Source organism: Heloderma suspectum, chromosome 2 (genome assembly GCF_057233095.1).
Source record: "Heloderma suspectum isolate Gila_16-S chromosome 2, 16-S_ref, whole genome shotgun sequence".
In the NCBI taxonomy this organism is placed as follows: domain Eukaryota; kingdom Metazoa; phylum Chordata; class Lepidosauria; order Squamata; family Helodermatidae; genus Heloderma; species Heloderma suspectum.
In genome coordinates, this window is record NC_139459.1 from 230,313,538 (window position 1) to 230,341,529 (window position 27,992).

The 27,992-nt window shown below is 41.2% G+C and overlaps 2 protein-coding genes across 4 annotated transcripts in view; one reads left to right on the forward strand and one right to left on the reverse strand.

The window, feature by feature from the left end:
- Positions 1–27,992, forward strand: part of MYH10 (myosin heavy chain 10) — a 128,119-nt gene that overhangs the window by 30,922 nt on the left and 69,205 nt on the right. For 2 of the 3 annotated variants that reach the window (XM_084838378.1, XM_084838380.1), the window contains exons 4-7: positions 2,274–2,301; positions 16,844–16,946; positions 23,429–23,521; positions 26,176–26,239. In XM_084838378.1, coding sequence (XP_084694504.1) covers positions 2,274–2,301; positions 16,844–16,946; positions 23,429–23,521; positions 26,176–26,239 — 288 coding nt within the window. Of the gene's footprint in view, positions 1–2,273; positions 2,302–16,843; positions 16,947–19,585; positions 19,616–23,428; positions 23,522–26,175; positions 26,240–27,992 lie in introns of all 3 variants that reach the window. The other variant, XM_084838379.1, reaches the window with a different exon arrangement.
- Positions 1–27,992, reverse strand: part of NDEL1 (nudE neurodevelopment protein 1 like 1) — a 166,031-nt gene that overhangs the window by 30,773 nt on the left and 107,266 nt on the right. The window lies entirely within an intron of this gene.

The window sequence follows — 27,992 nt, forward strand, 5'->3', positions numbered from 1 at the left end:
CCCTGGACTGCAAGGAGGTCCAATCAGTCCATCCTAAAGGAAATCAACCCTGAGTGCTCATTGGAAGGACAGATAATGAAGCTGAAGCTCCAATATTTTGGCCACCTAATGCGAAGAGAAAACTCCCTGGAAAAGACCCTGATGCTGGGAAAGACTGAAGGCAAAAGGAGAAGGGGACGGCAGAGGATGAGATGGCTAGATAGCATCACGGATGCAATGAATATGAACTTGAGCACGCTCCGGGAGAGAGCGCAGGACAGGAAGGCCTGGCGTGCTATGGTCCATGGGGTCACGAAGAGTCGGACACGACTGAACCACTGAACAACAACAACAACAACACCCAGTGTTGGCAAGATATAGGTGCAATCCTGCTCAGTTAGTATCTTGTGTGATCTCCATCTAAAGCAATGGTGTTTCTGGGCTGAATTCAAAGTGCTGATTTTAGCCTATAAAGCCTTTTACAGTTTGAAGCCAGGGTGCTTGAAGGGGCTACTCTTAGTGTGCCTGTCTGTACACTAAGATCTTCAACAGACATTTCTCTAGGTGCCCCTGCTGTCATAGGTGCAACAGGTGGCTGTTGAGGAAAGAACCTTCTCTGTTTTGATGGTGGGTTTTGTAAGCCACCCTGGGAAATCGCTTCCGGGTCAGGATTGAAATTTCCTAAATAAGACAAAATACCTCTAAAAAAATGTTGGCCTTGTACCAAACTTTAAAATCCAAAATGGGTGAGACAGTTCTTGATACATCATGGTTTCAAAGGATAATTTGGAGTTAATATATAAACCAGAGTTTGTCATTACATATGAATTTGCTGGCTGTGGTTAGTGAAAACCAGGCAATGGAGGAGTGAGTGCTTGGGCCTATGACAGTACTCCCGTTACATCAGAATTGAGGGAGTGTGTGAACATCTCCTCTTAGAACACCCTTTGTCCTGAAGCTTTCAACTTTTGTTGGAAAAAACACACTACAGATGAAGCCATGAATGCTAGCCCTGACTGAAAACATAGTTCAAAGTCAGTGCTTGTCCTTGTTACTTAAGGTTAATCTGTACATATCACAACATGGAGATTGCTGAAAATAGGATCTGTATGAAGAGTAATCAGTCTTCTTTACAATAGTTCACTTCCAGATGCTTACTGGGTAAGTAGCTGTTTGTAATATTCATAACTGTTGGTTCTTAAGAAAATCTTCAGTGGGCAGAATCACTCATTAGGATAGCTAAGAAAATATTTCCCAGTTTGGAAGTTTTTTAAGAGTGCCATCATATTATCAACTTTTTTTTGTCTTCATAGCTTGCGTTTGACTTCGTATTCTATTGCTATTTGCTGCCTTGAATACTATTTAGAAAGATGGGATATAAATGTAATAATCCCCCAAGGTGGGCCTAAGGCTTCTGAAGCAGCCCAACTTGATTCTGAATAGAATGCATAACTTTACAGTAGATTATCCTTCATCAATTAATATTACATCAATTAAATGATTATCATTGGTGAAGGCAACTTTTTCCTTATGGGTCTCCCTCCAACATAAATTTCTATGATGTGTGTGTGTGTGTGTGTGTGTGTGTTATAGTAGTTCTCCTGAAAATTAAAAAATGCAGGTTGAAATGTAGTATGTAACAAGGCCACTAATCTGAGGCATCTGTCAAAATCCTGCTGTGTGAATTACGTAGTTGTGACTGTGGTAGCTAAGAATTCTGATGAGCTCGATCATTGTTCAAACATCCTTTTGGCAGCTATTTGAATAAACTCTGCAGGCAGCGCTTGCAACCAAGAAAAAGCTGGAGGCAAGAATTATTATCTGTATATGGCTTCTAATAATACTTCAGTGGAAAATTCAGACTTAAATTTTTAAAGGATAGGTTTCTGTGCATCCGTGGAAGAAAAATCTAAAAACATGGGCAATTTGAACTAGAAATTAGAGGGATTGTGGGCAGATATTCCAGAGGCTGGGATTTAACTTTGGACAATCTATATATCCTAGCTGCTTCCTGTGGCTTCTTACCCTTGTGTTTCTCGGGTTCTCTTTTCCTTCCACATAGCTTATTAGCAAAACACTTTTATTTACTTCCTGTACTTCTATGCATGCATAAATTTTGATCATATTAAAAAACTAAAATATAAATTGGAGTAGAAAAATCCTTTCTCTTCAAAATTTGGTATCCTCTGACTACTCTCAACTTCAGAAAATGTAAACATCCTTATTATGTACTTGTCTATTCCTGAATGGTAGAATAGAATGTCAATCATAACTTGTTCCCTTTTCTGTTACAGATCGTGAAGACCAATCAATTCTTTGCACGTAAGTAAATATATTTTGGTGCTCAACTTTCTTTTCTTTATAATATGGTGATGAGAGCTACAGTTTGTCTGATAATCTTAGACACTGTTTCTAAAAAGAATTAGGCAAGAATTAATGTTTAACCGCATTCACTGATTGGTAGATCTTTACTACCAAATTGTGTACTGCAATTCTTTTGTAGGAAGCATGCTTTTGCATTCTTCTCTTAGTAAGAATTAGACTTAGATTTAGACCTGGTTCGCACGTAATAACAATCCAAACTATGAGTTGTTGTTGTATTGTGGGTTGCTGTTGAATCATGGATTGTCATTATGTGCATACCCTGCATTGTGGTTTAACTATGGATTGGTAACCATGAACAGCCCAAAGCTCACAACCCAACAACAAACCATGGGTTCTCTTCCAGGGCTGTTCGTGGTTAACGCCCCTTACTTACACCATAGTGCAGGCTTTGCACATAATGACAACCCGCAATTCAACAACAACCCATACTCTGAGTTGTCTTTATATGAGAACCAGGCCTTAATGTATACACAATCCTGTAAAATCATATTGAAGATAGTGACCGGAAAACATTGAAACAAAGTCTTAACTGATTGTCAGCTGAACATTTGGAAAGATTGCAGACAACCTCATTAGCATCCTCTCAACTATTCAGTGCAGGCTTTGTAGGGCTACTTCACATGTTATGGTTTAACTAGATTACCCCTGGCTCACCAGCAGTTGTTTTTGAGGTGCACTGGAGATGAAAAGATGTGTATGTGCATCAAGATTAGTTTTAGGTTCCTTTTAACAGAGACTAAATCAGGGTTAAATGAGATGTTGTGGTATATTATGCAACTGTTCCCACACCCTCCATAATACTCGGTAGAATTTTCTATGTGTTGTGATGTCAGAGTGTCCGGTGCTTTCCTGCCTCTCCCTGCCACTGACAGTGATGTGAAGCAGTGATAGGAAACACAGAATATAGTTGTGAAATGACGCACGGTAACTTCTACAATTTGGAGAGAGAATTGGATGCAGCTGGCTAGCAAATTCATGACTAAGGTAGGGTTTAAACCTTGGATTTATAGGTTCCCAAACCCTTGCTCCATATAATAGGTGCATTGGCTCTATGGAAGCTGCTAAGTGAATTTCTTAATACTGAAAAATTAGATGTTACTTGACTTGCTGATCACTTTCAGGATTTTCTTGTTATACTTGAATCTATTGTCTATAATAGCACTCTTGTGTTGTGGTTCATATTCTGGCTGTAGAATCTTGAGCTGTTATAGGTATCTTGGTTCTAATAAAAGAAGGAACTGTATATATCAAGTGTTTTATTATATAGTGTTTCTCCTGAGATCTTGAAGTGCTTTTCATAAGACTCATGGACTTGAAAGAAGTTACTTTCATAGTTTAACATTTTGTGTTCTATGCTTAAGGACTGTTATTGCCTTGAAATTTTGATACATGCCCAAAAAATGGCTAGTTGGTCACTAATTAGTTACTATTTATGGCTCCCAAGAAATGGAAAATGTCTGTTATCTATCATGTTCAATTTGTGCATTGTATAGAAGATTTGTTTTGATGGAACTAATGGTTAGGATCCCAAATATAATGATCTAATGAAAGTCGATTAGTAACCAAGATAAAGACACTGCCTCTAAACTGGCAATGTTTGCTATTTCTGCACAAAACCTGAGATGTGCGTAAAAAAAATTATTCATATCCTGTTTTTACGTAGGGCTCCCAGTAAGGTCTCAGTGGAGTGACTGTGTCTACATGTGAGGTGTTCTTTTTTGCAAGCAAACATGGTTAAATTGTCAAGGGGATTTGCTGAAATGACGACAGAGTTTCTTTTTACGGGTTTTTGTTCTGGTCTTTGTGTGGCTTTTGTTGAATTATCGTTGTTGAGCAATAAATAACTACTATCCCCCGTATTGCAGATGGGGTGCTAAGGCTAAGAAATAGTGCTTTCTTAGGCCATCCAGTACATTCACAGGTGAGGTGAGACTGGAACTGTGGACTGCACAGTTCGCTGTAGTTATGCTTGCTCCTGTTGTGAGCCACCTCTTGGTGCATCTGGCCCCATGGCCTTGGGTTGGAGTGGGCTATGAATCCAAAGATATGATGCATGTGAGATCTACATATAGACTAACAATCTCCAGCTAGTTAGGGGATGCACTAAGAATAAGACTTTGGCTTCCTTGTAGAGTGATGTGAGTTTTCTGGAAAATGTTAAATTAGGATAATTTACCCTATACAAATTAGAGTACTTGCATTGGGTAATTTGCAATGGAAAATGTTCAGTTTGTATTGGAAATTTTTCTGATGCTGTAGAGCAGGGGTCCCAGCACTTTTGGGTTGGTGGGCACGTTTAGAATTTGGAGAATTGTAGGCACTCTCGCAAAGCGAGGAGTGAAGTGGCCAAGTTTGCCAATGGCACCAAATTATGTAGGGTGGTTATAGGGATTGGCGATTGTGAGGAGCTCCAAGAGGTTATCTCCAAACTGGGAGAATGGGCATCCAAATGGTAAATGTGGTTCAATGTAAGCAAGTGTAAAGTGATGCACACTGGGGCAAAAAATCCCAACTTCAACCTGAAGGGATCTGAGGTAGTGGTGACCAACCAAAAAACAGATGTGGGGGTTGTGGTGGACAGCTTGATGAAAATGTCAACCCAGTGTGTGGCCATTGTAAAAAAGGCTAACTCCATGTCAGGTGTATTTAGGAAGGGAATTGAGAATAAAACTGCCAATATCATACTGCCTTTATACAAATCTATGGTGAGACCACAGTTAGAATACTGTGTACAGTTCTGGTCACCACACTTAAAAAAAAGATATTGTAGAGCTGGAAAAAGTGCAGAAAAGAGCAACTAAAATGATCAAGGAACTGGAGCAACTCCCCTATGAGGGAAGATTACAACAGCTGGGATTATTTAGTTCAGGAAAAAAGGAGGGTAAGGGGAGACATGATAAAGGTGTATAAAATTATGCATGATGTGCAGAAAGTGGATAGGGAGACATCTTTCTCCCTCTCTCATTATACTAGAACCCAGCATCATCCCATGAAGCTGATTGGTAGGAGATTCAGGATAGATAAAAAAGAAGTACTTCACACAGTGGATAGTCAAACTATGGAGTTCGCTACCACAAGACGTAGTGGTGGCCACCAATTTGGATGACTTTAAAAAGGGATAAGACAAATTCCTGGAGGAGAAGGCTATCAATGGCTATTAGTCCTGGTGGCTATTTGCTGCCTCCATTATCAGGCAGTATGTCTAGTTACTGGGGAACATGGGTGGGAGGGTGGTGTTGTACTCATGTCCTGCCTGTGGGTTCCTAGTCAACAGCTGGTTGGCCCCTGTGTGAACTGAATGCTGGACTAGATGGACCCTTGGTCTGATCCAGCATGGCTCTTTTTATGTTCTTAAGTGGCTTCTGTGCGGGTGGGGCTTGTCCATTGATAAAATGGCTGCGATGGTAGGCATGGTTGGTCGCAGAACATGCATTTCCCAGAAGGCATGCTAAAAGACAAGTAACTTGTCCAAGAGCATAAGTAGAAGGCAGGGGGTTTGAGCACCACAATATCATACTTTTGAACTCAACAAAACCACACTAGCCACGTTCTGGTTTTGTATGGAAACTGGGTAGGCCTAGTGAAATTGATTAGGAAGTAGTGGTGTTTTGGATATTGTAAATGATCCCTTATCTGCATATTTTGAAATTCTTATACATAACAAAGCATTTCCTATGGAACCTGGGGCTTATTCTCAAGTTACTTCTCCATGAAGTGAGATACATATTCATGTATTAAAAAGTCGTTTGTAATATAATTTAAACAGTTGTGCAATTGTGTTTTTTGGTCCAGATAACTTCTACTTGGTTCTTAGCTTGTATGTTGGCATAAGTTTTATTTTTCCACAGCAATTAAATCAGGAACAACAGACTTGGATATTTTGATTCGTGCTCTGCTTTAGTGATGAAGCTATTAATGTGGCAGGAGAAGGGCTCTTGCACCACAGTATATGACAGTTGATGATGTGAAGATTCAAATGCTATTTCCTGGGTGGCTTAGGATGTGACTAGAATGTTAGTTCTTAACCGCTGGGTGACTGAAGGCTGCTTTAGAGCTGGTTTAATATTCCCTCTTATTCAAAATACCAATTCTGTCATCTGAGTCCAGATACATCCTGGAAAGAGGCAGAAAATTTGGCCCTATAGTTGATGACATTTCCAATTTGAAAATATTTGCCATGTTCAAGTCCAGTGTGGAAATTCTGTTAAATATTACACTGCCATTCTTAATTCGAATGAAGGCAGTTCTGTTATGAGATACCTGGATTTTCTGAGAAATTATTTATTTATTGAAGATATTTCTTGGCTGCCTTTCAGGGCAAAGCCCTTGCAAGGTGGCTTATAATAATAAAACATAACCATTAAGATACTAAACGCAATAAAAACAGCAGGAAAAACCAACAAGGAAAACAGCCATAAAAACCAACAACCAAAACCAGCCACAGCAGCAATCATATCAGGAGAAGGCCAAGGTAAAATGTTTTAAAAAGTTTCTTAAAATCCTGCAGTGATGGAGTATGGCAGACCCCCAGTGGCACCTAATTCCAAAGGTGTGGAGCCACTGCAGAAAATGCCCTTATACAGTCATGTGAAAAAGAAAGTACACCCTCTTTGAGTTCTATGGTTTTATTTATCAGGACATAATAAAAATCATCTGGGCCTTAGCAGGTCTTAAAATTAGGTAAATACAACCTCAGATGAACAACAACACATGACATATTACACGGTGTCATTATTTATTTTACAGAAATAAAGCCAAAATGGAGAAGCCATGTGTGAAAAACTAAGTACACCCTTACTGCTTCCATAGGTATGAAGAGGCTAAGTAGCAGCCAGGTGCTGCTAATCAAATGCCCTTGATTAATTGATCATCAGCAAGTGTGATCACCTCTGTAAAAGCTGAAGTCTCAGGAGTTTGCTGGTCTCAAGCATTCAGGTGTGTGTTAACACAATGCCAAAGAGTAAAGACATCAACAATGATCTTAGAGAAGCAATTGTTGCTGCCCATCAATCTGGGAAAGGTTATAAGGCCATTTCCAAACAATTTAAAGTCCATCATTCTACAGTGAGGAAGATTATTCACAAGTGGAAAACATTCAAGACAGTTGCCAATCTTCCCAGGAGTGAACGTCCCAGCAAATTCACCCCAAAGGCAGACCGTGCAGTGCTCAGAGAAATTGCAAAACAGCCAAGAGTTACATCTCAGACTCTACAGGCCTCAGTTAGCATGTTAAATGTTAAAGTTCATGACAGTACAATTAGAAAAAGACTGAACAAGTATGGTTTGTTTGGAAGGGTTGCCAGGAGAAAGCCTCTTCTGTCTAAAAGGAACATGGCAGCATGGCTTAGGTTTGCAAAGTTGCATCTGAACAAATCATAAGACTTCTGGAACAATGTCTTTTGGACAGATGAGACCAAAGTGGAGATGTTTGGCCATAATGCACGGAGCCACGTTTGGCGAAAACCAAACACAGCATATCAGCACAAACATCTCAACTGTCAACCATGGTGGTGGAGGGTAGGGATGTATGAAAGTTCCGCAACGAGACTTACCTTGGGCGGATCTTCCTGGCGGCGGCGGCTCAGCGGTGGCGGCTGTGGCAGCTGGTCTTCCGACCGACCGCCGCCATTTCCAGTTTTTTTTAAAAAAAAACTGTGATAGGCTACGTAAATGTTTTTACATTTACGTAAAAATGTTTTTACGCCGCCATTTGCATTCGCGCGTTTTCTTTTAAAGTCAGCCGTGATAGGCTACGTAAACATTTACGTAGCCTATCATGGCTGACTGCAGGGACGCAAACGGCGGCGGCTACGGCTGCTGCCATTTGCGTCCCTGCTAGCCAGCAGCCGGATGTCCGGCTGCTGGCAGAGCCAGCTGGCGGCTCTGCAGAATCGCTGCAGAGCACAGCTGGCCGGCCAGGATTCCGGGGGGGGGAGGAACGGAGCGCCTCCCCCCTGTCCAGGATTCCGGGAGAAGGGACGGAGTGTCTCCCCCTCCCCACCACCATCAGCATAATCCGCGAAAGGTAAGTGATTTTCGTACATCCCTAGTGGAGGGTTGATGATTTGGGCATGTTTTACAGCCACAGGACCTGGGCACCTTGCAGTCATTGAGTCGACCATGACCTCCTCTGTATTCCAAAGTATTCTAGAGTCAAATGTGAGGCCATCTGTCCAACAGCTAGAGCTTGGCCAAAATTGGGTCATGCAACAGGACAATGATCCCAAGCACACCAGCAAATCTACATCAGAATGGCTGAAAAAGAAAAGAATCAAGGTGTTGCAATGGCCCAGTCAAAATCCAGACCTCAACCTGCTTGAAATGCTGTGGTGGGACTTTAAGAGAGCTGTGCATAAACAAATGCTCGCAAACCTTGATGAACTGAAGCAATGTTGTAAAGAAGAGTGGGCCAAAATTCCTCCACAATGATGTTAGAGACTGATAAAGTCATACAGAAAATGATTATTTCAAGTTATTGCTGCTAAAGGTGGTTCTACAAGCTATTGAATCATAAGGTGTACTTAGTTTTTCACACATGGCTTCTCCATTTTGGCTTTATTTCTGTAAAATAAATAATGACACTGTGTGATATGTCATGTGTTGTTCATTTGAGGTTGTATTTACCCAATTTTAAGACCTGCTAAGATGACTCAGATGATTTTTATTATGTCCTGGTATGTTAAACCATAAAACTCAAAGAGGGTGTACTTTCTTTTTTACATGACTGTGGTCACCCACTTAACTGCTCTCACAGGTTGGCAGATGAGAAGGGCGTCTCTTGCTGATCTCAAAGTGTGGATAGGCTGATACGGGTGAAGGCAGTCTTTCAAGTAATTTGGTCCCAAACCGTTTAAGGCTTTAAAGTTAAAAACCATCACCTTAAATTGAGCTTGGAAACACACTGGTGGTAGCCAGTGCAGTTGGCACAGTATATGCATTATATGATCAAATCGCCTCACCCCCACCAACACTTGGGCGGCTGCATTCTGCACCAGCTGAAGTTGTCCAAAATGCTATTCCTTTACAGTGGCAACTGACTTAACAAATTTACCATAATCAGGCACAGAGTTATATCTGGATTTGAGAACCATATGTAGCACCGTAAAGCACTAACAAATTCATTATAACATGAGGTTTGGACTGGTGCATATGCCATAATAGGTTTGTCAGTCTTTATTGTGCTACAACAGCGGTCCCCAACCTTTTTGGGACCAGGGACCGGTCCATGGAAGACAATTTTTCCATGGACTGGGGTGGGGGGTGGGACCGGGCTGCTGTAGGGGTGTGGGAACCACCCTTACCTTGGGTCCGTGGGGGGGGGGCGATCCGTCCCTCCCCCCCAAATCGTCACCAGCCCTGGACTCGCTGTGGAGCTGCTGGCCGGCTCCGGCCAGGGGAGGACTTCCGGCCACTGGGACGCAAATGGCATTCGTGTAGCAGATGCCATTTAAGTCCCTGTTCTTTGCAGTAATAGGCTATTAGTGCAAAGAACAGGGCCGGAGCTGGCAGGCAGCTCCGCAGACTCGCCGCAGAGCCGGCCAGGGCCATGAAGATTCCGGGGCGGGGGGAGGGACGGATTGCCTCCTCCCCCCACGGGCCCAAGGTAAGGGGGGGTTCCCACACCCCTGCCACGGCCCGGTCCCTTACAGGCCACGGACCGGTACTGGCCCGTGGGTTGGGGACTCCTGTGCTACAAGACTCATTTCTTTCCACTCCAACCCACGGTGCAGCCAACTTTCATAGGTTGTGTATTTCTGCCTCTGTCTCCATTAAGTGAGGCCAGTAAAGTATCACTCGTGCTTTGTAGCTGTTGTTGGCAGGCAGCAAAGATTTATATCAGTCCTCCATTTGTTTGCCTTTTGTAGACTCTTGATACTCACCTTCCTTCCCATTCCCATTGTACAGTACCTAGATCTTCTGCTTCGGTTTAGGTATCCAGTGATGAAATTCTAGCCATATTGGCCGTGATGCGTTTGGACAATGCCTGCTAAAATCTCAGCCACCAGAGAAGTGGCTGAATAAGATGGGTGAGGGCAGAGTGGCCTGCATATGTCCTGAACCCGACTCCCCCCGCCAAAAAAAACACTTTATGCAAAATGGATATTGTGGAAATCTTCTCAATTTGCATAATTTCCGCTTATTGCAGAATTTTTGGAGCAGAATTTGGATTTCCTGAGTGCAGAATTGTTACTTTATTTTTAGTTGCAGAGTGTACACAGCTATGATTAAATTTTTGATCATCTGATCACATATAGTTTTCAATACAAATCAGTGGTCTTCAGCTGGTCAAGAGGTAGGACCAGCTCAGAACCCCAATCTGGGAGCCACTACTAATCCCTGGAGTACAGGGATAGACTCCAGTGGTAAAGGAATGGAACTCAGCAGTAAAGGGGGTAGAGCCCATCCTGCCCTCAAAGCAAAATGGCAGTGGCAGCACTGCTGCAACCCATCTGAGGGTGGCTTGCAACCACATCTGGATCTGGTTGCACCATTGCTATAAATGATTGAAGTATTGTTTCATGAAATGGTTGAAGTACTTGTTGATTAGATATTTGGAATTGTTCATAGTTCTTCTCCTTCCCGGTAGAATGGTTCTGAGGAAAAGAATCATTCTAGGGGCCTTGCTGTAAGTTAATTTGGTACTGAAAGGATTAAATATTGTTGACTGAATCCTGAAGAAGCTGCAGACTGCTAATGCGATCAAATAGCTTAATAAAGATTCTGGAGGAGATTCATGTGGAGACCTGGAAGAAGACCCCAGACTTGCATTTGAAGAAGTCAGACTTAATTTTCTAGAGCCCAGAATTATGTGCAAGAACATTGTGGACTTTTGATGTTTGATGATATGGCAATATAACATATCAGAACTAAAGGATGTGAAAAGAGCTTCCATTTGGAAAGTACAGTGCAGCTTGTTATGCTTTAATTTTGCTTTCTGCAAGATTGGAGAAAGAACAACAAAACTTGTTTGGATTAACATCTCATGGCTGCTGATAGGCAGAATGGAACTTTGACACATATTCCGATACTAGCTAGAAAAAAGAACTGTGCCTAGTAGTTTGTGTATGACACCTATGCTGATAAGGCACAGAATGTTATTACTTCATGCCTCCTGGTTTGGGGAAAACAACAACAATAGGAGGAACAATGGTTGGGATGACTGTGAAATTGTTGTTGTTTATTTGTTCAGTCGCTTCCGACTCTTCATGACTTCACGGACCAGCCCACGCCAGAGCTTCTTGTCAGCCGTTGCCACCCCCAGCTCCCCCAAGGTCGAGTCTGTCACCTCCAGAATATCATCCATCCATCTTGCCCTTGGTCGGCCCCTCTTCCTTTTGCCTTCCACTTTCCCTAGCATCAGCATCTTCTCCAGGGTATCCTGTCTTCTCATTATGTGGCCAAAGTACTTCAGTTTTGCCTTTAATATGATTCCCTCAAGTGAGCAGTCTGGCTTTATTTCCTGGAGTATGGACTGGTTTGATCTTCTTGCAGTCCAAGGTACTCTCAGAATTTTCCACCAACACTACAATTCAAAAGCATCTATCTTCCTTCGCCCAGCCTTCCTTATGGTCCAGCTCTCACAGCCATAGGTTACTATAGGGAATACCATTGCTTGAACTATGCGGACCTTTGTTGTCAGTGTGATGTGTCTGCTCTTCACTATTTTATCAAGATTTGTCATTGCTCTCCTCCCAAGAAGTAAACGTCTTCTGATTTCCTGTCCGCAGTAATCTTTGTGCCTAGAAATACAAAGTCTGTCCCTGCCTCCACGTTCTCTCCATTTGCCAGTTATCAATCAATCAAGCTGGTTGCCATTATCTTGGGGTTTTTTTGAGGTTTAACTGCAACCCAGCTTTTGCACTTTCTTCTTTCACCTCCATCATGAGGTTCCTCAGCTCCTCCTCGCTTTCAGCCATCAAAGTGGTATCATCTGCATATCTGAGATTGTTAATGTTTCTTCCAGCAATTTTAACTCCAGCCTTGGCTTCATCAAGCCCAGCACGTTGCATGATGTGTTCTGTGTACAGGTTGAATAGGTAGGGTGAGAGTATACAACCCTGCCGTACTCCTTTCCCAATCTTAAACCAGTCTGTTGTTCCGTGGACTGTTCTTACCGTTGCTACTTGGTCATTATACAGATTCCTTTGGAGGCATACAAAATGATTTGGTATCCCCATACCACCAAGAACTTGCCACAATTTGTTGTGATCCGCACAGTCAAAGGCTTTAGAATAGTCAATAAAACAGAAGTAGATGTTCTTCTGAAACTCCCTGGCTTTCTCCATTATCCAGCAGATATTGGCAATTTGGTCTCTAGTTCCTCTGCCTTTTCTAAACCCAGCTTGTACATCTGGCAATTCTTGTTCCATGAATTGCTGGAATCTACCTTGCAAGATCTTGAGCATTACCTTACTGGCATGTGAAATAAGTGCCACTGTGTGATAGTTTGAACATTCTTTGGTGCTTCCCTTTTTTGGTATGGGGATATAGGTTGATTTTTTCCAATCTGTTGGCCATTCTTGTGTTTTCCAAATTTTCTGGCATATGGCATGCATCACCTTGACAGCATCATCTTGCAAGATTTTAAACAGTTCAGCTGGGATACCGTCATCTCCTGCTGCCTTGTTATTAGCAATGCTTCTTAAGTCCCATTCAACCTCACTCTTCAGGATGTCTGGCTCTAACTCACTGACCACACCGTCAAATCTATCCCCGATATTATTTCCTTCCTATACAGATCTTCCGTATATTCTTGCCAACTGTGAAATTACCTTAAACTTAAAGAAGATTTCCCAGTGGGAAATGTGCCAACTCGATGTCGTGTAAGATACTGTACCCACTAGATAAGATATCCAGATGAAAGGACTTAGAAGAATATACACAGACATTCCTAGAACAAAGTAGTGGTATATATAGATTGGGGTCCTGATTCTGTCAAGGCCCCATCAAATTAGATTCTTTTCCATTAGCAAGATGAAACAAAGCCACTTGTGCAAAAGGATGACAGTTTATTGATAGAAAATAGATGCAGAATAAATATGCAGAGAACACGCACCTCTCATCAGTTGGCAAAGCAGGTACCTTTGTCACAACCTGGGTGTCTGTCTGGGCCCCCAAGATTGATGAGAAGTCATTCTTAGAGCCACAAGTTTCTCCAGGATGGTAGCATATTTTCCCTCATGGAGTGAGACCAAAGGACAAAGCCTGCAGGTTGGGTTTTATAGGTGTCTTCTCCCTCCAAGCTCAAGAACTGACAGGCTACCTGTACTCATCCCGGGGCGGGATGGGGGGCTCTCTTTCCTATGGGAAGTTAAACCTATCTCATCTCAGGATGAGCCAATTCAGCTGGAGAACAGCTCCAAAGTGAAAATTGTAAATTGCTGGCCTGTGTGAAAGGCCTACATAATTAATTACAAAGCTGCCGGTTAGGCCAAACTACACAGATGTCTGGGTGGCTACTAAAAGCATATAGGAATTCTGTGACGTTCACCTTATCGCTCACCAACAAACTCACCACAGGGTAAAACCTGGGACAGGGGTATAACTCATTTCTGATTGGTACCACCACTATTGTAAGCTCCCACTTCTGATAAGAACAAACATATAAAAGTACGTGCAGTGAGGCTGGCAGACACTTTACTTGACAGGTCCTTTTCTGTCTTGTTTCATCTTTGCTCTCAGTTTCTCTTGCACTTCTTCACTTTTGATCTTCATTGGACCATTGGACACAGGGATCTGGGTAGCTAAGGACCACTTTAGCTCTTATGACTTAGAGCACAATCCTGTGGTTGCTAGACAGTGGCTAGATGGTCATAGGATTGGTCGGTTCCCAGGAACCAACCTCTGAGCCCATGCTCCGAGGTTGATTCCCAGAAAGCCTCCTCCCCACCCCCTCCACTTCATAGGCAGCATGGATCGTCCCCGTGCTCCATGCCCGTAAAAGCAGCATGGAGCAGGGGGAGTTCCTGGGGATAGGGAATTCGTAAGTGCTGGTATGACACTTTCTATGTGTCATCCAGCCTCCCCACCCTCTGAAGTCCTGTGGCTAGACAGCTGAAATTGGCCATCTAGCTGCGAATGCAGGGTGGCTGGAGCACAGAGGAGACTACCCCCTTCACGCTCCTCCCACTGTGCATTGGCTAGGTGGTCGCCTCCGATTTTGAAGGTGGCCGACTATCCCCATAGGATTGCTCCCTCCTTTTCTGAAATTAGAATTTAGAGTTTTTTCTGAACATTGGTCATAGTCTTATTTCTGGAGTTGGAACATAGTAATGCTTTTAGCCTTTTCACATCTAAGTAGTATGCAGAGGAAGTCAAATGGAAATTAGATTATTTAACATGTTCTGTGTAGCTTTTGAAATACAAGTATTGTGCTGGGGAGTGTTGTGCAGGGGTAGTATTCTTTGAACAGCAACGATAGCAGTTCAGTTAGCTGTTTTACTTGCTACACTCATCGTTTTGGCATTGTTAACCGGATTCCCTTTAGTTAATCTCAAGTTTATGTTACATTTTCTCTCACTGCTGATAATGTAATCATAGAAAAGCTTCCAAATTATGTTCATGTAACCACCACGCTGACAATTAGTTTCTTTAATTTTCTTAAATATTAATGTGTTTCAGGTAAGTTCTGCATCTGTGGGGGTGATTTTCTGGATTGGCTTGGTTATCCACCGAGATTAAACACAAATAGTCCAGGTTTTGAAACTAAACGGGGCTATTTTAACACTGTCCTGCTCAACACACAATTTGAGGCACCTAGCTGATAGAGCTGACTGAATCTTTGTTCCAGTCTAGCTCTACCTCCCTGTCTGCCTGCAGCCTCAGTGAAAACTGACATTCCATTGTTGGGGTTAGATGAAAGCAAGGCAATTGAAACTGAATTCTACCTTGATTGACATTACAGTAGTTCTCTAGGTTATCTCTACTGCCATTCCAGTTATATGGGCCTTGTGTCATAACTCAAAGAAAGGAGGCAAACATACAAGGACATTGGCTCACGACAATATAGATTGATGAGTGGGGTCTAAGGCCACCTTTACAGTGGCAGTTGATTCTCATTGCTCTATATTGACCTTGCAGGTCTTCGTGCCTGAAACTGCTAGTTGTGTGCATAGATGCTCCACTAAAACTGTGGTTGGAGGCGAACATCCTTCAATTTCTGATTGTATTTCCCAGTCCACACATCCTGACTACAACATCTCAGCAGGGAGCGTACAGAGTGCCAGACTATTCTGAGGAAGTGGATTTTACCCTTTCAGTAGCTCATAGACTACTAATCTCCAATGTTACTTGGACTTGTGTATCTTGGTGTGAACAGTGCAAGGACTGTTCAACTGTTTGACGTGCTTTATATGTCTCCAAGATGGAATTGTTTCAATCTGAACATTTTAGAGAAAAGTAGCTTTGTCAAGTGTCTCATATCATCAACCTCAATCTCCATGCGCTTGAACATTATGACAAACATTCTGCAGTGGCTCTTAGAATCTATGTTTGATGTTAAAGGTATTGACTTGGGTTCCTTTTAAGTCACTCCCAGCAGCATGTGTCTCTTAAATATGTATGACAAGATGTCTTGACTTATTGACCTGGTTTGCATGTCATGCTGGGCAAGTCCTAGGTTGTTTAACCTGAGAATTGTGGGAGGGGTGGAGTACATGAGTCATGCATGTGCCATTTCTGATTTAAATTAACAACCCAGGAATGCCACATTCCTGGGTTTCGTGATGCCCGAACCTAGAAACTCTGGGTTGTTAATAGGTTAACTCTGGGTTGTTTGACCAACAACAAACCATGGGCAACAAAAGGATGGTTTTGAAGATAAGCAAGATTAATATTTTAAAGCACTGAGCATACTAAAAGCTGTATAAATGATATTTTGCTAGGCCAACTACTAACGAAAATTGATTTTCACTTTCTTACCTTGTACTTATACTTAAACTTCCACCACTGGCATTGCAATAAGAAAGGCTTGTTCATGACCTTTGAGAATTTTAATTTTAAAAGTACTTTGAAAAAGTGCTTTGAAAAAGTGCTTTGAATACCGTCACTATTGTACAACAGTGATTTAAACAACATAGACCTGGTTTGCATGATCACCACGCCTTAAACAATCCACAGTGGATTGTTTAAGCTTTAGTGCATGCTGGCGTGTGCTGGGTGCCATTTGCCTAATTATCTTCCCGGGTGTGGCATGTCGTGTCATTCATACCTGGGTGGCATGGCTTGTTTGACAGGGAAACAACCCTCAAATAACCGATGGCCTGTTGTTGTGTGTGAACCAGGCCATACTGTAGAACAGCTTATGTTGGTACAATTGTCAGTTCCACATCTTCTGATATTTCAGGAAAAAGAAGTACCCTGCAGTTGTGTAAACCTAACATTAAAAATGTTATCCTATCAGTTAAATTGTAATGAAGGCCTGTAGTGACTTTTGTTTTTCTTCGGCAAATCTAGCTTTAAACTATGTATGTTCTTGCAGAGGTGAATCGGGTGCTGGAAAAACAGAGAACACCAAGAAAGTCATTCAGTATCTCGCACACGTTGCTTCCTCTCATAAAGGAAGAAAGGACCACAATATTCCTGTAAGTTTTTATGCAGCATTTCATGCTTGATTATCTGTATTTGTCATACACTGTACATAAGACTAACACTCTGTTAAGAGACCAGCTTCCTCCTCAAAAGAACGATATATTAAAAAAAAGTGATTTAAAATTTGTAAACTAGTTTGTAAGCACTGCTGTTTGCCTCATTGCCTATTGATCAAGAAAGGGCTCCCTCTGGCCTGCAAGAGATACTTCGGGGAAATATGAATGGGTTATTCACCTCATTGTTGTCTTTAGAACCTACAAATCATCAAAGGTTGGATGCAACATGATAGAATGTTTCTGTGAAATTCAATGTGCTCTTGTTACGGTGAATTCTTCTAAATATACATTGTACAATATGCAATAGGCGTCACATATTCTTGAATGAAATGTTCTTTACAGGTCCACTACCCCACCTCTATACTCTTGGATATTAAAACATATCTTGATGCTTTTGCTTGTTAGCATTAGAATTCTTGTGATGAATATTTGAGACTATTTGATATAGTGATATGCAGTTAGATGTCTCTAATGGCATTTAATTGTTTAGCTAGGAGTTAAAAAGTTAAAACCTAAGCCGTTTATCCTTCTCCTTAGTTGGCATCATCATTATTATAAATACAAAAGCTAGTTTGCAGGATTCTGTTGCAGTATTGTGTGCACCAAAACTGAGATTGAATGCTTTGGATGGAGCTGCCACAGATCTCAGAGGCCATCATTTGAGTTCTGTGGAGCAAAATACACTGCAGTAGGAGACATAGGTGAGAGGGCACCTAACCAGCCCCTTACCTTGTCATTTAGAATTTAGTCCCATACCCAAATTATATTTGAGTCTGCCCCTTAATTTTTTTTCATATGAATGAATGGCTGAGTATAAATTAGTGGCTGATTCTTTTGGAGGAAATAGTACTGAATTTGGGACAGTGTTGCATTTGGGGGCAAAACCCATCTGTTATTGTTAGAGGCAACTTGGTCTTTACTGATGAGGCCTCATGGTTTGAATGGACATGCGCTTCATGCATGTATGCACAGAGCATCCATACTGTGTGTGTATGCACCCCCACACACACAAATGTGGTTGTTGCAATATATGCATCCTCTCCAGATCTACTCTGCCTACCGTAATAACACCTTGTGGGGAAGCTGGAAATAGAGCATCATTAACTCTGGATATTTGTGAAAGCATAGTGTGTGTCTTACAGGTCTAAGTCTCTAAGATAGCATTCCCTAACCTAGTGCCCTCCAGATGTTTGGGACTCCCATCAGCCCCAGCCAGCAGGGCCAGTAATCAGGGATGGTGGGAGTTATATTCCAAAATATCTGGAGGGCATCAGGTTGGAGAAGACTGCTCTAAGGTGTGTACCTGGTAAGCCTACTCTCAATTCTTCAATGCTATAAATTATATATTTGCATAACTTGACTCTGCTACTTGTGAAAAAGAGTGTGGAGCTGTACCACTTGAAATCCTGCTAATGCACTCTACCTTCGAGCTCTAAAACTACTTCTAGCTATGGGGCACAATTAACAAGAATGCAGCCTTCTTGTCTAAACTGCATATTGGTCATAATAAAAATATCCCTGGCATTGCCATCAGTTGACTTGTCATGTTTTGGGACTTGCTGGCCATAATGTGTGTCCACATTATTCAGTGTATAGTGCACAGTAAATGTAAAACTAGGTGTCTAATTCAGATCTCAGAAGTGCAAGGTTAAATTTGCACCATTAGACTTCATTGCTTTCTATGAACTATGATACTTGATGATGCAACTCTAGTTGGGTAGCTTTAATTTAACTTGTATCCAGTTTTGAACAATGGCATTATGAACAGAGAAGAATGGTAGGCCCTCTGACGGCTTGACTTATGCATTAAATAGATAAATAAAATTGGATGGTACGGTACCCATTAATAAACTTTGGCAAATTTTGTGTTATGGTGAATGAAGTTTGGGAGATGTTCTAGAGCACTGCAGATGCCTTATACACATGTAGAAGTCTGCATGTTGGTGTCACATTTTCTTCTGAGAGTTTCTTCATGTGCAAAACCAGGGAGTATTCCATCATCTCACAAAAGATCAGAGCAGCTCCTGCACACCAAAATCTCTATGCATGTTAGAGGCCCTGAATATGCATTAGAGATGTTGGATCCTGGCACAGGCATTCATGTAAAACAGAGTTAAGACCTCTGTGTGGTCCAGGGAGCAAATGTTCCATTTGATCAGGGGTTTTGACAGCCTGTTTGAAATATGTATTTATAACATTTCTGTGGTGCCTGATAGCTGAAGCCTTCTGTGCTTCGGCTATTGGGCAAATACTACATGTATCTAATGCTTGAGAGAGCATATATCTTCCCATATTGTAATATCAGTCCAAATCTTTTCTAAAATGCCAGTGTCGGACCTCTAAATACTGTAGAGCCTAAATCGTGAGATACCAACTAATACTACTTGTAGATAGTCAACTGTCTTTTGAACAAGAAGGTTAACATTTAATCCTGTCTGGCTTAAATGTAGCGATTGCTATGAATAGGTGGTTAAACAAAATGCTAGCATCTATGAGAATGAAATCTTGCAAAGGGGGAGGGGGGAGAGGAAGGTCAGATTTGCTAACATGTGAATTTGTTTGTTTGCAACAAACAGCCCGAGTCACCTAAGCCAGTGAAGCACCAGGCAAGTGTCTTTTTAATGCTTCTAAACTGTATATAGGATTAATCTTGCTCTCTTGTTTTACATTTTTTAGGAGACTACCTGTCAACATCCAATATAAGTATACAATTAATTTCTGGTACAGGCATGCAGCTAATAGTAAATTTCATTATTGCATATGAACAGAAGCACAAAGATATAACTACCCTTTAGTGAGCACACCACTCCAGTATAACAGACAAAGCAGTGAGCCCTGAAGAGTCCGAGCTTACTGGGTGTACTTGTCCAATATTTTATTGACTTTATGGGGAAAGTTAAAATATTTAGTGCTGGAATGCCTACAGATTTCCTGTGGCCAAGGGTAAAGCTGAACTTTAGGCTTCTTAGGGCTAGGCACAATGAAGTGTGACTTCATTGGCTCTTCTAGAGACTGGGAACGATAGGGTGGGGCTGATGTGTGAATCCTAGGGCAGATTGCATTGATTCCCCTTTCCCTCCCTTCTCCCGTAACTCATTTTTTTTGCCAGACCTGATTAAACACATAGCCTATTACTTCCTGTATAATGTCTTGAATTGATGAATTTTCCATACCTGTTTAAGCTGAAACTGAAAGAAAACCTGCTGTTAGAATGAGTAGAGTTTCACCAGTGACTCCCTTGGATCGTGGAATGCAGGTGTGCCCTAAATCCTGCTGAAGGTGGAGTGCTCCATGATTTGCTAGGTCGTAGGCTGGTGAGCTATTTGGTGCAGTGTGTGAGCTCAAGCTACTTTGGCTCTATTAGCAGGGAAGGACTAATACTGCTTGTTTCCTATGAAAAAGCATGGGAGTGATATAATATATTTTAGGTTTTTACTCCAGAACATTTGTGGACCAATGTTAATCAGTGACAGATGGCTAACTATCCGTAGGCTAGGGTGGCTGGAGAAGAGCAAAAAAAAATGGTGGGCCTCCCTGGCAATGTAGCCTGATTAGGCAAGACGTATATTCTTGCTACCTCAAGGATGCTGTTGTCATGTTAACTAGGCTTATTTAATTTTTTGTGAAGTTGATGAAGAGTTGGTGGTTACAACTTTGCTCTAGGCTATCTAAAAAGCTGACAAGTTAATTATCCTGTAGGAATCCAATAAAACATTTTGAATTCTTAATCCCAGTGTGTTTCTGTAGCTCTCATTAGTTCATAATCGTTAACATTCTGTTTCATTGTCATTTTGAACTGCAGAGTGGATCCCTGTTGTATGTGAGTAGCATGTAGCTCTTCTAGCTTCTTAACTTGCTCTCACAATGAGCCAAATCACAGGGATGCTGAGAGCAATGCCTCTCTTCCTTATCTATCACTACACTGCTGATTTGCATGAATATATTGCATGCTATCACACCTGCAGAACATTTTGGATGCTTTTTCCAAGATCTCACTCAATTTACCTGAAAGGCAGTGCAAATTTTGCCTTCAGTTTAAAGCTTCTGTGAAATATTACAGAATAGGATGATCTTCAGGTGCTCTTGTTTATAAGAGTGGATACATGGCACCAAGACAGCCAAGGAATGTCATAGGGTCCTATAAGTAGGAATTAAATTTGAAGCATATTTTGATGAGTTTATAGGTAAGTAATTCTACAGACTTCAAGGCATTTTGTAAAGACCAAATAACAAACAGATTAGCACTGTCACATTGCTCATACACTTTTGGGGGCAAATTGGTTTCTCTTTTCAGTGAACTCAACTTTGATTTTGCTTGTTGGAGACAACTGAAGGTATGCTATGCTGGTGCGCATGGACTGTAACAGGAGATAGCACCAGCATTCCATGGAAGGAGTTTTTTTGGCATCCTTCAGATCTTCAGAACTGTCCAAACTGAGATCAGCCTATTACTGACTAGCTCTGTTCCTTTAGCCTCTCTTAAGTTCAGCCACAGAACCCATTACTACAGTCAATATTGTTATGCAACACTTAAGGCTCTTTCTTCTTGTCAGACCAGACCACCTATGTGAGCTGATCGCTTACATTTTGTTTTCATATGAATGGGATATCTGTTACTTGGCTTTTGTATGGTATTTTAGTTTTTCTGCCTTTTCAACTGGAAAGCATTTTTTCTGAAATTAGGTCAGTGATCTTATATAAAAACAGAGCTAGCAAGAACCTGCTATACATAGTTAAAATGCAATAGATAACAATGTGTGTTTTCCTCTGTGGGAGGCTTTGAGTGATAGGCTTTTACCAAATTAATAGAACATTGGACTTTCTCAAATTATTTTGATACTAAAGATCTATTGATTATATAATGCTTGGAGTCCTGGTTGAATATGGAGATACATTTCTGTGGCTTAAATCTAACATTGTGCGATCAGACTTCCACTCACGCAATGAGACTTTCCCTTGCTCTCCCTCCCCACTGTGTCCCCCCAAATCCGCAGATCTTCTCCAAAGAGTTCTTCAATCCTCTGGAGCAAATTTTAGTGGGGGTGGGGTGTCTGCAGGGGCAAGGGGAAGACTGTTGCTCCAGCTGTTTCTGCTGGTGGACAGCCAGGGTTGGAAACAACCCTTTGAAATTACATTACATTATTTGTCTGACTATATAGGGCACAATTCAGCAAATGTTAAGCACAGTTAAATGCTACTGCTTTCAGTGGGAGACTAATGCACTTGCTTAAATCTCTCCTACTGGAATCGGTGAGACTGAACATGAGACTAAGTGGATGGATAAGCAGAGAATACTCCATCAAGAGACTGAGCAAGAAATCTGTTCAGAGAATGCACTCTAAGAAGGTTCTGCACAAACATTAAATATAGTAGACAAAACTCTTTAAAACATCTGTAATTATGACCAAACAAAACTAAACTTATTGCAAGATATTGGTTGGTATTTAAAAGCAGTTGAATAAATGCTTGTGAATGGAGGTCTCGGCTGTAAGGCAGCATTTCTAAGGTACACGTGTGTTCTATAAACGGTAAGATTGACTGGAAAAAGCAGGCCTTTTAGTGTTGCTAATATTAATTTTCCAATTATATTCCAGATATAAATTCACCATCTCTTCTCTCCTCCCCCCACCCACCCCGCCCAAGCCAAGGCAGCAATATCATATCTTCCACCAGTTTGTCTCTTCATTGGGCTAATGGGTACACACAGGTGTTGAAATAGGCATCAGTGGTATAATAATTTTTCCTAAGATGTCTAGTCTGGCAACGGAGACACTCCTTTAAGGTTTAAGAGGCTTTAAAATAAACTTGCAAAATTGGCTTTATCTCCTGTGCATGTTCTTATGGATAATGTTTTGATCTCAAGTTTGAGAACAGTCAGATCTAAGGCAAGAAGTAAAGTTCATTAAATATTCAGCCATGATGGTCTGTCCAGCTCAAACCAATTTCTGCAAGGTCAAACTATTTAATTAGGCACGAAAGCAGAAATCTCTCAAAACTGTATAGATCAATCAATGACAAACATATATATTCTCCACAGTTGCTAATGCTAAATGCCCATCTTGCAAAATAATTTAAAAAAATCTTGATTTTTGCCAACCCAGAGTTAATTTACTTCCACCTCAGTGGAAGGGTGGGGCATGAAGTTTTTTTGTCTGAAAGAGTTTATTAGTAACCCTGTGCTTTATTCATTAGCCCACACTTTAATTTGATCTTTTGTGTTCAATGTAATGCCATACTTTTCAACTGCTTTTACTGTTATAGTAAATCTCAAATGTTAACAGCATTAAGTCTATTTTAAAGATGCTGTATTGAGAAGACAAATGGGGTCAAGGCAACTGAAAGGAAACTGCACCTGGGAAAGCATGCTGCTCCTGGATTGGGTTTGCATAACTTTGCGTGTCTGTCTATGTATGTTTTAGGGTGAACTGGAACGTCAGCTTCTACAGGCCAATCCAATTCTGGAATCCTTTGGGAATGCAAAGACTGTGAAAAATGATAATTCCTCCCGTTTTGTAAGTCTGTTCTTTTTTAAAAACAACTCTTAATTAAATGTTTAACAGTTCTTTCTAGACAAACTCACTTAAACGAACTGACAATATAATATAACTTATATTAAAGGGCAGGTAACTCTTGGCCCCCCAAAATCTATTGATTCAAGTGTGCAAAATCTCAGGCCCTTATGTGGGTGTATTCTAGCCCTCAAATAAATGCTCATCTAGGTGCCAGTTACAAAAGTAAATGAACCTGTTCCTTGTTGTGTTAGTATGTGCATGTCTTAATAAGTAGGATATGCTCAAGTATCCTAGTTCTGTGTTTACATATGACATGTACATGAAAATATGAGCTTAGTTTAAATTTTTCAGTAGGTAATTCATGCTGCAACGGTGAAGTTCAGAATAAAAAGAACTGATTTGCTCTTATACCTCTTTCCCAACAAAAGGAGAGATAACCAAGAATATTTTTATCTTATAAAAGAGGAGAGAGTGTTTTCAGGTGCCTAGAAAATCTTTTATTGGGCTCAGTGCTTTTTGGAAATAAATTTCCTTTCTTAGGGACCTCATGTGAGTCTTTTGCAATTAGAGGAAGCATCAGTAAGATTTTCTTCATTCCTTTTGGAGAAAGACAAGTGGCCCCTGAGGAAGGAGACACATTGGGCCTAATAAAAGTTTTTCTAGGAACCTGAGAACACTTCCTCTCCTGTTTTGTGACATTATTAGTGCCTTCCCCCTTGCTGTTTCCAAGCACATTTTAGCCAGCCACTTTATTTGGTTTATAGCTAGCATTCCAATCTTCCTTTCAATATAGTCTTGTGCACTATTTCCTATATAACACATACGTGTGTTCTCTACACCAGTAGTTAGCATTCTTAAGTGGCAGAGTATGAGCATGAGAGTCCCTGGTTCAAATATTACTTTGGCTATGATTTCATGGTATGGCCTTAGACAAGGCACTATAGTCTAGTTTAGACCAGGGAGTAAAACCTAATAAGGCTTTAACAAACTAACAAAAGATCTGATGTGGTATACTCACTGGATCCATCAGAATGAGGACATAAAGTAAAACAAATATCTGAGAAGACTGATATATTTTGGGTTTGTAAGTGCTTCTATACTGTCCTCCTCAAGGGCTGGGCTTGGGGGGCATTAAGCAGGGATTGGACTGGAAGCCTGCTTCCCCTTTATATCAGAGGTTTGAACTTGAAACTAGGTGTGCTCTTAAACTCACTCTGAGGGCTCCAGTTAAACCCATGTTCTCAAAGCAAGTTCAGGAGCATATCTGGTTTCATTTAACCTGGATTGGTGAGAGTCACAAAACAGCAAAAAATGGGGATTAGTATTTAAGGGGGTTGGATGTAGGGTCAGAATGCTTTATGAGGCCCTTACACAAAGCTATGGGCAAAACATCTCCACTAGAGATGCTTTAGCCTGCATTTCATATGCACTTGAGTGTGTTTCTGGATTAAAAAAATAAATGAACAATGCAAAAGCTAATAACTTTTTATATTAATCAAGAACACAGATTAGAATATGTTAAACAGGATTTGATGAGGAAGGCACTTCCTTGTAACTTGGCTGGGTTAGATCAAAGATGGGGGATGTGTCTCCCCCCCCCCAACGTTGCTGGACTGCAACTGCAATCACCAATAGCCAGTAGTAATGGGAGCTGCAGTCCAGTAACATCTGGAAGGCCACACATTCCGTATCCCTGGGATAGATCTACCAAGCCTCACTCAAAGCATGGGGGTATTGTGGAATAGTAAGTATTTGGCCTGCTTTCAGCCATAGTTTTCAATACTAATTGTCGCTCCACAGATGGAATGCTTGCTATAACGTCACAGGTTTCACTGCTCAATATTCCGTTTTGTCCACTTCTTATGGAAGCCACAAGGATTACATGAATACAGTGAAGTTTTTTTTTTTTCTGTGAAAGACTTAGCATCTGTTTTCTATTATATTTTTTCTTTAAGTCTGCATTGATGTTGTGAACATAATCACTCCAATGGCTCTGGCACTACTTTTGTAATGAGTAGTTTAATGCACTCCAGATGGTGGTTTATTTATGTATAAAAGTAATCTCCAGTAGTTAGGATTTTAAAACTCTGACTTGATAAGAGAGAGAACCTCCCCTAAAGGAGAAATGGATTATGAATTTTTGCCAGATTGAAGTGTAGCAGTGGTATACTAAAAATGCATTATAATATTGATTTAATAGATTCAACTGTAGTTGAGGGATATTGCTGCTGCTAATAAATTTTGAATGTAAGGTATACTATTCAGTGTAATTCTTAATTTAAAGGAACTTGAATATGTAAAATATCAACCTGCCCATTCATTAACATAATCAGAGGAAGCCTTTCTCTTTATTCAGTCTATAAGAAATACATTTTTCATGTACAAAATCTTTATAGTGGTGCCCCGTCTTTGGAATACTCTCCCACAGGAGGCATGCCTGGTGCCACCATTGTACTCTTCTTGGCACCAGGTTAACTTTTTTATTTACCCATTAATCTTTAAATTTTTAGCTGGTTGAAATAGTTTTTAGGCTTCTCAGTTTTACTGTATTGTTTAGGTTTTATGCTATTCTATTTAATATTTGTTTTTTATATCTACCACCCTGAAATCCTCTTTTGGATAAATATAACTTCTTATCTATGTTTTCCCTGCAGGGCAAGTTCATCAGAATAAATTTTGACGTTACTGGTTATATTGTTGGGGCCAACATTGAAACGTGTATCCTGTTTTCAGCTACACATTTGATTAAACACTGATAATGATTTGACATAATCTGTATTGATGGCTTGGTTAAAATATAGTGGACAGTTTCTACTAGTGGGCAATATTGGGGAACGTAAGGCATATCTAGAGGTAACACTTTTCTTAATCATTTGCAGAACAAATGCCAAATATGAGCAAGCCTTAATATTAAGAAGTGCACTTTTGGTTTGCAGTGTATTTAATTTTTAAAATACACTATGTCAAGTTTGTCAACCGCTATTCAAACACTAAATGCTATATAGGTTCCAGTTGTGCTACAGTGAATAGAGCTTTGTCAGCTGAACAGTTTGAAGACTGAAGTTCTAAGGCCATGTTCTGTTTTGGTATACAGTGAAGTTGTGCTTGCATGTTTTGGCTGCTTGGAAAATTACTGATGGGCTGGATGACCCAGTTCACATGATCATGGCGGCCCACTGTGGTGCATACTGGGTGGTTTTTGAATATTGAGGGCGCAGCTGGTCATGTCATCTGAATCCGGGTGACGAGGGTTAAGCAACCCCCACATAACCCTAGAATAGCGATGGTTTATGCAAGGGTTGTTTAACCCTTGCACAACCCCTGCTGCCTGGGTTCGGATGATACGGCAAGCTGTGGCCTGAATATTCACACGTGCTGCAACAGTGACTTATTTGATTGTACGAACCAGCCCAATATGTTAATACTAACTATTAAAGTTAATAACCGAGTATGAATTTTTGTGGTAGGTTTAAGAACTGTATGAAGCTCAGCAGTATAGAGTTCTAACTTTGCAAAACTTTCCATATCACCACTTTTTCCTTTCTGAAATCCTTTTAGCAGTGATACATCCTGAAAAGCTAGCAAAATGCTTGTCATGTCCTCCTTGGTTGGATCTAGACTTGGTCAGGTTTAGAGTAGACCCTTATCAGTGGCATAATGTAGTCATGACTAATCTAAATCTAATGATTTCAGTGGATCTTCTCTAAGCATGACTAATACTGGATCCAACCAGTTCCTGCACAACTCCCTGTTTCTGAACTCTTTATGGGCCTCTGAGTTCTAGATCCAAGAAGGTGAGATTGTACCTCCCACTAGGTCCACTGTGGGCTGGATGACATCAGGGGGTGTACTCCCCCATGTCATCCCCCCATTTCCTCCATGCTGGAAGGAGTTCTGTGCCTCCTCCCAACACGGAAAGAGGGACTCAGCCAGCACTGGGAGGAGCAGCTGCTCCTCCTGGCCCTAGCAGAGTGCCTGGCTTCATGCTGCTCCTGGTGTCTCCCTGGAGGCCGTGTGCCATGGGAAGCTACTTGGTTCTTCCCAGGACAGACTGAGTCAGGCCGCCCCACATCTCTGCTGTTATCTGAGATCAGAGATAACATTGGGGATTCTGCTGCTAGGGCATGCCAGTAACAGACTCTCCCACTATTACTTCCAATCTCAGATTGCTGATAACAATGGGAGATGTCCTCCAAGGGGATTCCTAAGCCCCACCTCATGGAGGAACCACAAAAGGCTCCATGGGCCAGATTGGGCTGCCCCCATGGCTGGATCCACCCAGTCAGAGGTTCTGCCTCCTGCTCTAGGCTTTCTGAAGCATGCTGTATATCTTGCCTCTATATTGTACACAAAAATGGCATGTGTGTTTTGACCCCATTTCCCTAAAGTCTGGACAACTTTTCTACTATGTTTGTATGACTAGTTTATTAGAGCGGTGACAGAATCGAGGTGCCCTGTTGCACATGTGTTG